The following is an 11,768-nucleotide window of genomic DNA, read 5'->3' on the forward strand; positions in this document are numbered from 1 at the left end:
TGAATTTGAGGATTATAAGTGGTCGGCTTTCATAGTCAACCCACCCCATTGAAGGATTAGGCCTTAGGGAATTAACTATTAAGCACCAAAGACTAAAATCAAGTCATTCCATTTCTTCCTGATATCTGAGTATCAAGGAATTAAATGTCTGACCTAGTTTCTCTCCACCCATGGAGAAGAACCGAGAGGACTAAAGAAGGATATCTTCGACCTTAAATAATAGGTCAAGAGTTAATAATGGGTCAAGAGTTTAATCATAGTGTGACATCATCACGGGTGAAATAAAACTTTATCCCATATATTTGATGGTTATGGAAAAAAAAAAATGAGATATATATATAGCAATTGGTAATTAAATGCCTCAATTTTTATTCTAAGAGGCAAAAAGATCCCCATGTTTACCGTGATGATATTCTTTCCCACACCCTTTCACATCCTAACCATACAGGTCTCACACACACTGACACTATTTCCTGCAACTATGTGGGCTCCCCTACCTAGACGACACCGTTTCCTGTGCAGTGATAGGTGTCAAATAAGAGATATCCCCCACACTGTCAGCATTGGAGGCCCTCACCTGTTCAATAAATGTGATGGGAAAGCATTCAACTTTGAAACTAGTAAGTCTTGACAACATCAAATACTACTAAAATTCTTCAAAAATGCTACTTGTTTCTCGCAATTTTTCATTTGAAATTTTAATTAACTTGACAATGTACCTGAATATTTCAACATTCTAAATCCAAAATTGGAAGCTAAATCCATCCTCATGGTTTAGTATGCAATGGCGGATAACCATTGACCACGCAGAGCAACCAGCAGACATATTGAATTAGTAGGAAAGTGAGCTAGCGGAGTTGTGAAGGACCAAGGCCCCCATTGTCGTCGCAATGTCTTGGAATCAAATCCCACCTCCCGAAGGGCCAGTTTTCTCGAACGGAGTTTAAGGAGGGGGTCTGGATTCAGGAAGCTCACTGCAAGTTTTCTCATTGAACAGCCTTCTGCCTTTCACCGGTATCTTCATGCTCAACCTGATGGGGAAAAGAACAGTTGAGGATTTCTCAATCAGTCAGTAGCCATGATAAAACTTGACAAACATGCACATCAATATAATCAGACTAGGTGTATGGTCAATTGATAAAGTCCTTGAAGCATTGCGAAAAGCATGCCTTGGATGCATTAAAACCATTTTTTTTCCTACTGACAGATAAAATGACTATGCTCAACCCAATTTGAAGTTCCTAACATGACTGGGATAATTGAAAACATTAGAAGACCAGAGAGGTCTGCTTAACTTAACTGAATAAATACCCTTTTCATAACTAAAGACTTGATCTTTTAGAAGAAAATCCAATAATTACTTTACTGATTTCTTGTACCTGATGTCTGCACCCATTTAGGGGAAACCCATTTCCAACTTCCCCCCATAAACAAACACCAATAAACATCAACTCTTCAACTCTCACTCTGACAACAAAATTCTATCCTACTCCAATGATTCTTAATACCATATAGCCAAAAAATACCCAAACACGGTTTTGTCAGACCAGCAACCTAAAGCCTCTCAGTTGATAAAATGGGCAAAAACCCCAAAACCCTAATTAGTAAAATTACCAACCAAACTTATCATAAACTCTCCATTTCCTTGAGTTTTCCATGATCCAGGATCAACTTTTCTCAGGCTTTCAAAGTAAAGACTTCAATCTGGATCTAAAGAGGTTTGAACTTTTGCATGGGGGTTCATGGACTCCAGATTACAGTGTCTATAGGTCTGTTGTTACGTGAAATCATTTCTTCAGTTGCAAACCAGAAACAAATGATATACTCCAGGTTCCAGATAAGAAGTCTGAAGCATGATGTTTGAAATGGTAGGTCCACAAGGGCTCGTAGCACAAAGCTGTATTACCAGCTAACAATGAGGCACAAACCTGCTCGCCTATCTCAATAGGAAAAGCTGAAATCTAGGAACTATCAACTTATATTGGCAGAGAGTAGATTCGTGCTAATTGGATGGGCAGAAAATTATGTGCTCCGACCTTAACTGAAGCTTTTTACATATTTCTATTGTAATCTGGGTACAAAATTTACTTCTTTGTGCTTCAATAAAATCAATAATTCAGATTATGGATAAAAGTATGTCCAACTAAAATAGAGGTAATAATGTATAGTCCCTGCATATAGGATGTTAAGAATGTGACAAGATTTTTACCTCAACAAGTACCCTAGCCTTCTTTTTCGATTTTGTACCCATTCCATCTTTCTCACGCTTCGCTGAACCCAAGCCTGTTCTCACTCTCTTTCGGTGAGTTGTATCCATATCTTCATCATCTTCATCCAAGCCACCTGCATCAGGCATTAAAAAGACAAAGAAACACAATTTGTATCAAAGTGGTGATAAAAGAAACTAGTGATTATGCGACAACAAACCATATGACCCACGATAGAGTGGAATAACTGACTGAATGGGATTTGTGTAGCTGACCCCAAGTAGTTCAAAGAATGCTTTTAATCGAGTTGTAAGTGCAACTGGAGGCATAAGGTACCGTTAGAATTTGTGTGCAAGAAATTTAGTAATTTCAACTGACCTGTTACCTATGTAGAAAAGCTACATCACATGTAAAGATATTTAAGTTCTTTCATGATGGATGGATGGATAAACGCTGGACTAGTTCTTAATCATAAGTCCAATTAAAGCCACCGAACTCCTTCCTATGTGATTGGTTGACCAAGAAGTGAATCTAAAGAACCAAAGGGTATGTCTACATGTACAGCACATGCACATGTAAAAAAAAAAAAAAAAAATAGAACATGTGCGACTGCAGTGCAAAATTTTATGGGGAATGAAACGACAAATACACCCAATCCAAGGATCGTAAAAGGAAATTTTCAAAGAGCAATTACCATAGCCATCAGCCATGAGAGATTCATCAACCACAGGACCACCAAAATCTTCCATATCTTCTTCCTCTTCAAGTTCATCATAGCCTTCAACATATTCTATTTCTGGTTCCTGCTCAACTCAAGTAAAAACAAAAGGGTACTTAAGAAACAAACTAAACAATATAGTTTGCATTAGTTAAGAAGGTCGATTGCCATAACTATACCATCTCATCTTCTTCGTCACTAGCAGCCTGTAGTCCTTCCATATCAAGAACTTTATTGTATTCTTTAACAGGATAATTGTATATGTCACCATAAACTCCCTTCTTAAGACGCTCTAACAACTCTTTCTCAATACTCTGCAATAGATCCACAAGTTCCAGCAACAGCTTCAGTGAAATGCAGAATTGGAGAAGCACATTAATAAGACAATGAAAAGAGAATAACCTTATCCAAAACCGCAGCCTTTTCAGCTTTTTCTTCTCGCCTAGACTCTCTCTTTTTCTCTTTTCTCGGTGTCGTCATTATCTTTTCCCTGCAAAGACAACGAACAAAAGTCATCAGGAAAGGAAACTAGAAGTGGGTAAAGAAAGTTGTAGTTTAAAGGATGACCACCATAACAGTGGGCAATGGTTAGAACAATTATATCATTATAATCCATGATCCAAATCATATGATTTGATTCATGTCCATAGCTAATAATTCAAAGAATCCCATATTATCACCCGGGATAGATTTGAAGTTGAATAAAAAGATTTACAAATCAAATTGTTAGAAAACTACAATGAATTGAAAGTAGAACCATGTCAACTCTGGAAACCACGTCTATAATCTTATTACTTGTTAGTCTAAGGTCATACTTAGTTCTCTAGGTATTTTGAGGTTTAAATGGCAAAAAAGGGAGATCTATGATTTTGAAGGTTTTCCTTAAAAGAATTCAATTCCCCCACTTAAAACCAATGTCTGCATCGAAGTAGGATCAATTGACTGCAAAAGATTCAAGCATTGGTGAGGATTGGTTCTGACTGTATAAGCTCAAACCACTTTTCTCCTCCTCTTCAAATTTACTCATTGATTTCTACCTTTACAGTGGAAAAAGAAATATATATATATATATATATATAAAGGATTTAGAACACTAGGAAGAACCCCCCACTCCCAAAAAAAAAAAAAAAACAAATAAAGAGGAAGAAGAAGAGCTGCATCATATGCAATTATTGTCATGGTAGATTTAATTGAAGTATGAAAACTCATGCAAGTTGCACTACTATCCAGGATTCAATCAAATCCAAAAACCTCTATGATTCAAAATCTGATTTTTAGAAAATTTTGTCTGAAGGACATTTCAGTCGCATTCTTCCGAATCATGATTTTTAAATCAAGGTTTTATGTCATGGTTGTTTTACATGGAAATATTGGTCATTGATGATTTGAAAAGAATAATTAAGAAAAAAGGGATAACAAATCCCATGAGATTCCACAAACCTCGTTTTCAATGCAAGCTTCCTCATACGTATCCGCATTTGAGTCATTTTGGTGAGACGCTGTTTTGTTTTGTGCACCAGAAACTTAGGCCAATATATCTGGAAAATCCATCATATATGAAAATCAAGCATAAGTACATTTTCCAAACTCCACAAGGAAAAATAATCTATAATCATAGTTGAAGGTGAAGTGGAATACCAGATGCTTGTCAATGATTTCAAGTGCCTTCTCATAATTTCTGGGCAACTTTACTCTTTCCCATAATTCATTAGGCTTATGAGCCCTTTCTATAGTTTTCATATATAAATAAAAGATCCCTGCATATTACACCATGGTCACAAATGGGATGCACTGTCATCAAAGGAAGTAATACTTGAAGGCTCAAAATTTCAACACTATAACAGCTTAAACATATAGCTAACAACAACGAGAGTCATGGGCAATAGGATTAAATCATGAAAACTCCACATTTCAAAACAAAGCAAGCTTTCAAATTAGCTGCAACATGTTAAACATTCACCCATCTGACAAAATATTTTAGCAAGTGGATGGCAGAAGCTCCCTGGGGAGACCTAGTCAAACAGAGACATCCTTTGGGACTAGTGATGACAACTTTAGGGGGTGTTTGGTTCGGTAAATCAAATGGTGAATGTATCGGATATTGATATAGCCAAAATAACCTCTCGGTGGGGGCAATGACACGTGTCACTGCTGGGACACGTGTCCCCCGCCAGATGGAGGTCCCAAGAAACCACTCACACTCGAGCACGCTCAATCACCGAGGCACGCCCACAGAATCACGCGGGATCACGTCGTCTGCATGAGGGGAATATTCCCCCAGAAGGTTGGACGTATCCTAGTAGGACTCTAAGAGGGAAGAAGGGGGAAAAACCCTAAGGCCGAAGAACTATATAAGAAGGCACGGAAGAAAGGGGAAGGTAAGCGCTAACACCCTCACCATTACTCCCTTATTGAACTGTGCGGCCGACCCTGACTTGAGCGTCGGAGGACTAACCCCGGACAAAGTTCCGGGCCTCCTTCGTCTGTGTTTGTGTAGGTTGGACTAGCGGGGTTTTTGGCAGCAACAGATATGAATGTCAATCTTTTGATAAACATTTTTCTGAATTATGTTTCTTTTTGAAAAATCGTTTGGTTGCTTTGAGGCTAGTACATGTTTCTCGCGGGTTGAGATATTGGCTTCCGTAGAGAACTTATTTCCGCTTTCTCCTTTTATACTAGGTGGTAAAAAGGTTGCTCAAATCTGAGTTTAAGTGTTGAGGTAAACTCATATTTGGAATACATCTTTTGTAATATGGTCATTCATGGGATGTAGGGTGCTCACTTATGAGGGTCATCCTAGTAGAACCAAACAACTCCAAAAATTAATAATTATCATTCTAAAGAATGTCATCCCAAAGATTTACCAAACCAAACACCCCCTTATGTACTCCTTTTCGAGATTTGGTTCCAAGTTCCCTAATGAAGCATCAGTTTGGAGTTCTAATATTCCAATATGCCACAATGTTAAAAATTGTGAAGCCATCCATCAAGTCTTGTGAAAGTATAATGCGAATCCTTGGCTATACAGGAAACCCATATGAAAGTATACATTCAAGTGGGACTTCTCAATGACCTTATAAAATACATACGAGAAGAGCAAATGAGCTTCCATACTCTTTTGGACAAAGGCAATGGAATAGCAAGCACAGTTCATATGGAATTCTATCTCCTAATTTGATTAACTCCCAAGTTCCCCTCTATGCAAAACGTCAAGCAAGTTGAAGGTCCACCTCAAGTTCTATGCAGGGGGGGTGAGGGATGAGCTTTGGATGAGCATATGGGAAACCAAAAATCAAAAATTCAAAAGAGGAAAAAAATAAATAAAACTGATTTAAGCAAGTGGGTAGTACCATCGTGGTCTCGGATTGTGGCGTATCGACTGTTGGCAAGGGGGCAAGAGCTTCGATTACAAATACCAGTCACGTTATACGGGTTTCGACAGAAGTTCCCCGTTGTGATTCTAGAACCAATCCAAACAGAAAGAAAGTGAATAACAGAACAACATCAAGAAGATAATCCCTAAAAACACATAAAAGGATTAACTGAAGCAAGTATGAATGAAAAAGACACAGATTTTGGTTGTTTTTCAACAGAAAACGAACAGGTGAAAGGGTTAATCACTTACTTTGCCATGAAACTGCAGTGATTGTGTCTGATAACCTGCCAAATAACCTCATCGTGCTGCATCTCGAATTCGAATCCGCTTCTCCCTTTGGTCTTTCCACTTCAATTCTTAGTAGAAAACAAAAAAACTGAAAGAAAATGCGCCAAACCCAGCTAAAATTAGAATAAGATAAGATCCCTCCTTCAATCTTAAATGGGGGGGGGGTGGCGGTTAGCCCTTTTGGGGTTTAGGGTTTATGATGCTGTAAAATTTCTTTCTTCTTTGTTGAGTTGCAGAAGCGGAACTATAGAGAAGGCAGACAACGAAACTTTAGGTTTTGGTTTCACACAATTACGCACGAGTCCGGTTCTGTGATGAGCGTCTTGGAGTTGGACCATTGGTTTAAAACCAGGAATCGATCTGGATATATCGGGTCAGAATCTATTGAGATCAGTGATGAACCGGTCAGAATCGGCCCAAAGATGCCCTAACCCTATATTTTGAAAGGGGATCGGTTTAGGGGTGTCAAAGTCACATGGTGAGATTTGAGAGTGACGAAGGGGAGTGTGTAGGGAAAATCTTGTTGTAGTTAAAAGTATCAAGGTTCTAAGTATTGCTATCGGATTGGTCTGATCGTATCATTATCTATTGGTATCTATCGAAGTCAATACTAATACTTGAGCAAAGCTGAATTGGTTATTAATATCGAATCAAAGGTAAAATCATATAAAAAAAATACCAGTGTTGTGTAGCCAACATCAACGTGCGGAGCCAATGGGAGGATACGCAAGAGCATCTTCAATGCATAGTGAAATGGGTCATCATGGTCTTTTTGTACCCGTCTATGTCTAGGCATAGGCAACACAGACTAGCAAGGTTCTTTCTCCCTATAAAAGAAACAGTGTTGGTAAAACTACCAATTCAAGTGAATGTACTAACATTCACCTTAAACAATCTGACTTGAAACGTTTGTAATCTTTTATCCCTGCTTTTATCATTGATTGTATTGCTCAAACACCATTATCACATCAAGATGACAGATGGTGGTACATCCTTTCTAAGGAGGGGTCTTTCACAACTAAATTAGCTACCAAGTTTCTCAGTACCAATGCACTAACAAACTTTCATGCATGCTCAAACAGGTGTTGTTGCTCATCTCCATGTTCACGATGGTGGCGATTTTTCTGAAAAATCAATAACCACCCCAAGTGTAAACTTTTCTTTTGGAGAATGATCAATGATGGATTACCAACAAAAGATATATTGTCTGAGTGGGTGGATATTGACTCCATATGTAGTTGCCACTCCCAGCAGGAGTCTGTCTACCATTTTATGGTTGATTGTGAATTCATAAGAAAGATATGGGTTGCGAGCCCATTGGGTTTAAAACCTAACCTTTCCTTTTGATTCTGTTAAAAAACTAGTTCATTTTTTTTTTTTTTTTACAACTACTTTGGTTTCATCCCAAAAAAAGACTTGAAATGGTTATTTTCTGTCCTTGTTATCACTTGTTACTTTATTTGGATCCACATAAATAAAATACTGTTCTCTGCACAAACTCCAGATCCCATCACTATCATTAAGCACATTGAGTATTGGATTGCGAATGGAATTACTTGCAAATTTAGGAGGCCCAATTGATATCTAACACAGAACCATATTGCAAGGCTCCGATAATTACTCAAAGCTCAAACTCACTTATCATAACAAGTGTCATAGATAAGAAAAAAAAAATATATATATATATATATATCTACATGGGCTTTAGCATTTATTTTTCAAAAAAGAGTCATCTTATGTGAAGCAAACTATGTATTGACAGGAGAAACTAGTGAGGCGGAGGCATTAGGTCTTCTACAAGGGCTGACAAGGGCACAGACCAACAAATGGTTGGTAGATGAAGTATGGAGGGATGTGGACATTCTCAAGAAGTTATTTGATAAAGAATTTGATAAAATGTTAACTTTATGGTCGAGAACACTAATCATCCTAAGTGATGAGATAGACAATTATCATATCTATCCTAGATTTGGTTTACTAAAGACTAATAGTATCCTAGAGAATCTGAAATCTATGGCTTATGACGCATTATCTGGTATGAAGCCAATATTTAGGACAAACATGGCATGTAATATAAATATTTAGGACAGACACTGCATGTAATGTAAATTAAGTTATCTAATGCTTTTATCCTTTGTTTTGGTTGATAAAAAAAAAAAAAAAAGAATCCATTTAGATCCATATGATATCAATATCGATGAAAATCTCTACTGATCCGATTCTCAAGATTTAAATCCCTGATTGGTATCAACCCTTGCATGGATCAATTAGGAAGTAAATGTGGATGGACCTTCCATTCCATCTGATGGAATTTATTAGCTTTTCCACGTGCAAGATTAAATGGTGTTGATACTTTGTGAATAGAAGGATTAAAGGGCCTTGCTCATATATCAAATTTCAAACTAATTGAGTTTTCCAGAGGTGTTCTCCAATCAGGGATTCAAATTATAGTGTTGATATCAATATCGATGTGGATTGACCGTATTAGATTGAATCAGACCAATTTCAAATCAAGCGGTTCATTTTTTGTTGAAAAAAATCACATCCATATCATATTGACAATTCCATATCGATTCATTATCGATACATTACTATGTTTTAGATCCATGAAAACAATAGAATTGAAAATCAGGAACTCGAAGAGAGGAAGGTTTAATAACTCCATATATGAGAGGATATAGAATTGAATTTTAATTTGATATTTGACATGTGGCTAGTTGCAACCACTTTTTCGATTAATAGTGGTTGGAATTCCAATATTGCTTTTCCATGTGGTAAATTAGGTTTTTGGCCACACCAACTATGAAAAGATTCTCAAATCAAACGGCTTGAAGAGCATACCAATGAGATACAACAAAACAATATCACATAATAGAATGTTGCAAGGTCACTTCTTGCGAGAGGGGAAAGAGATAGACACAGCATCTCAAATAACATTTTCCCTAATATTTGTAAGCAGTAAAGAAAATGCTCCCTAGTCATGTGGCCCATGTGTCAATGCAGGGGCCAATGGAGGGGGGGGCCTACATGGGCATCAATGGGGGGTGGGTTTTTTTGTTTCATAAGGTTGGGGCGTCATTTCTCTGTTCTTTGTGTTTGAGCACAAGAGCCTCTGTCTCCACAACTAAGAAACATTCTTTTCCCCTATACATTATAGAGACAAGCTGCATTCAACTACAATATTTTGTAAATTTAAACAAATGTTAATTTCATATATGTTAATTTTAAGGGAACAGGTTCTCTGTGAGGAGTGTGTGACCCAATCACCAAGACACATGGGGGAGGGGGGTGGTTGCCATGAAAACACTTCCCCATCTGTGTCTTTTTCATTCACACTCGAGCCGTGCACTCCCTCACAAAAAATACTTCCCCTAATTTTAGTTTTTTTGGTAAAATTTTAATTTGAGGTTTGATTAGTGAAATTTCTCCATGGTTACCATATAAACCAACCCATGTGTGCTATTGTGAATTGGTGGCAAACCTTCGTGAAGCTATCACTGTATCACATTATAAACCAAATATGCACATTTCAAAGTTGAAGATTCTTGGTTTCTTCTTTTCTCCGTTATTTCTGTTAGCAAACACTACAAAGCTCATGGTTCTGAGTCTTCTCTGACTTATAATTTCCGTATTACCTCTACAATGCTTTCATGTGTAATTAATACAATTTCTAGAATTTCTTGTTTCAATTTATAGAATTCCCTAATCCCTATCTCTTTTTCTCTCTTTTATCTCTCTCTATCTCTTACCATAAAACCCAATCACAATGTAACGGAAATTCAATTGGGTCATAGCCCACTGACACAGTAGAATCATCTAAGAAGAAATCTCCTCTATCAAACATCACATCATCAATGGGTGAGATGGGACGTTGGTGGCGAATATCCATTAGGATCCTCAATAGTTGATTCTTTCTTTCCTCTGTTTCAAGAATTTGAGCTCTTGTTGATTCCAATTGAAGCTCCAGATCTTGAAGGTTCTTCTGCAACTGAAAGATGGCTCCTGTACTTCCATAAACTGGGTCTCTCAGCCTTGCTTTTGCTTCATAAACTATGCTCTTCACATAATCTTCCCTCTTGCTTTCCTCTACCATCTGACACCACCACCATTAATCCCTTATTAGTAAACTTGAAACTTGAAACTATTAAAAGGTGAAAGGTCTCTCGTTACTATTGTAAGATCTATGTTATAACAGATAATCTTGCAGTTATGGATCAATACCCACAAGTTGACGACGATGCCGAAGGTCGGTTTTTTCTCTAATAAGCAACACTTCAGTATTATGGATTTAAAATGCATTTTGAAGCAAGAAAAGAGAAGTATTGGGTTTCAGCATGAGTTTTAGACCCATAATCTATTATGAGAATTCGAACCAAACACAGCCTAAATAACAAACTCACCTGAAGCATTTTGATAACATTGCTAGCACCAAAAACTTTGTGAACTACTACAAAGTTATCAGCTTCTTCAGCAGGAAAGTAAGGAGCTAATAAACAATCATTCCCACATCTCCGGCGAAGCATCCGGCAAGCGGCGCAGGGCTGGTTAATCTTCGGTCGTGCCGCCGGCATTCTCATATCCATACTAGAACAACTAATTTAAGCTTCTGGTTTGATAATTTGATACCCAAATGTGTGTGATTAATTTATGTTGTTCTATATATATAGAAGAGAAGGGCTGAGCCCTGAAGCCTGAAGGCCACCCTAAACTCCCAACTCCCAAAGATGTTGACAGGAATAGCCTGTTTGTATAAGCGAAGGCTTAAAATTCAAAGTTTTCGTACAGTGGGGTTTAAGGTGGCGGCCACTTGACGACAGCTTTAATGGTGGGTGTGTTTGAAAATACTGTATTGCCGTTTGAACTCTTTCTACAGTACTGTCGACATGGATTGGTTTTTGGTTGCTTACCCATGTCCATAAACGATAAGCCCATGTCATGAAATTAATTTTCCCAAAAAAAAAAAAAAAAAACATAAAAAGTCCACAACATTGAAGTCTCTGTTGCAGAGAAGATTTTTTTTTCCTTTTTGGGTTTAAGCAGAGAATAACTAAATAATTAGTGATGAGATTAGGGGTGTCAATTTTTGGCCGGAACCGGTCGGCCAAACTGAATTCAACCGGTTCAGCCCGAGTCCTTATTAGTTTGGGTTTGACCGATGAAACCCTAGAAGCGTAACATA

The 11,768-nt window shown here is 37.6% G+C and overlaps 2 protein-coding genes across 2 annotated transcripts; both read right to left on the bottom strand.

Moving 5' to 3' along the window:
* Positions 1–627: 627 nt before the first annotated feature.
* On the bottom strand, positions 628–6,847 carry LOC122061116 (protein MAK16 homolog). Its single transcript, XM_042624305.1, has 9 exons — positions 6,551–6,847; positions 6,276–6,385; positions 4,564–4,682; positions 4,366–4,463; positions 3,328–3,415; positions 3,105–3,239; positions 2,902–3,010; positions 2,210–2,343; positions 628–1,031 (listed from the first exon to the last, which is right to left on the bottom strand). The coding sequence occupies exons 1-9, from the start codon at positions 6,610–6,612 to the stop codon at positions 987–989; spliced, it is 900 nt and encodes a 299-aa protein (XP_042480239.1). The 5' UTR covers positions 6,613–6,847; the 3' UTR covers positions 628–986.
* A 3,315-nt stretch (positions 6,848–10,162) lies between these two features.
* Positions 10,163–11,219, bottom strand: LOC122061636 (LOB domain-containing protein 1-like). Its single transcript, XM_042625038.1, has 2 exons — positions 10,990–11,219; positions 10,163–10,682 (listed from the first exon to the last, which is right to left on the bottom strand). Exons 1-2 carry the CDS (start codon positions 11,170–11,172, stop codon positions 10,335–10,337), a joined length of 531 nt encoding a protein of 176 aa, XP_042480972.1. The 5' UTR covers positions 11,173–11,219; the 3' UTR covers positions 10,163–10,334.
* Positions 11,220–11,768: the final 549 nt, after the last annotated feature.

This window comes from Macadamia integrifolia, chromosome 14, assembly GCF_013358625.1.
Source record: "Macadamia integrifolia cultivar HAES 741 chromosome 14, SCU_Mint_v3, whole genome shotgun sequence".
Taxonomy (NCBI): Eukaryota; Viridiplantae; Streptophyta; class Magnoliopsida; order Proteales; family Proteaceae; genus Macadamia; species Macadamia integrifolia.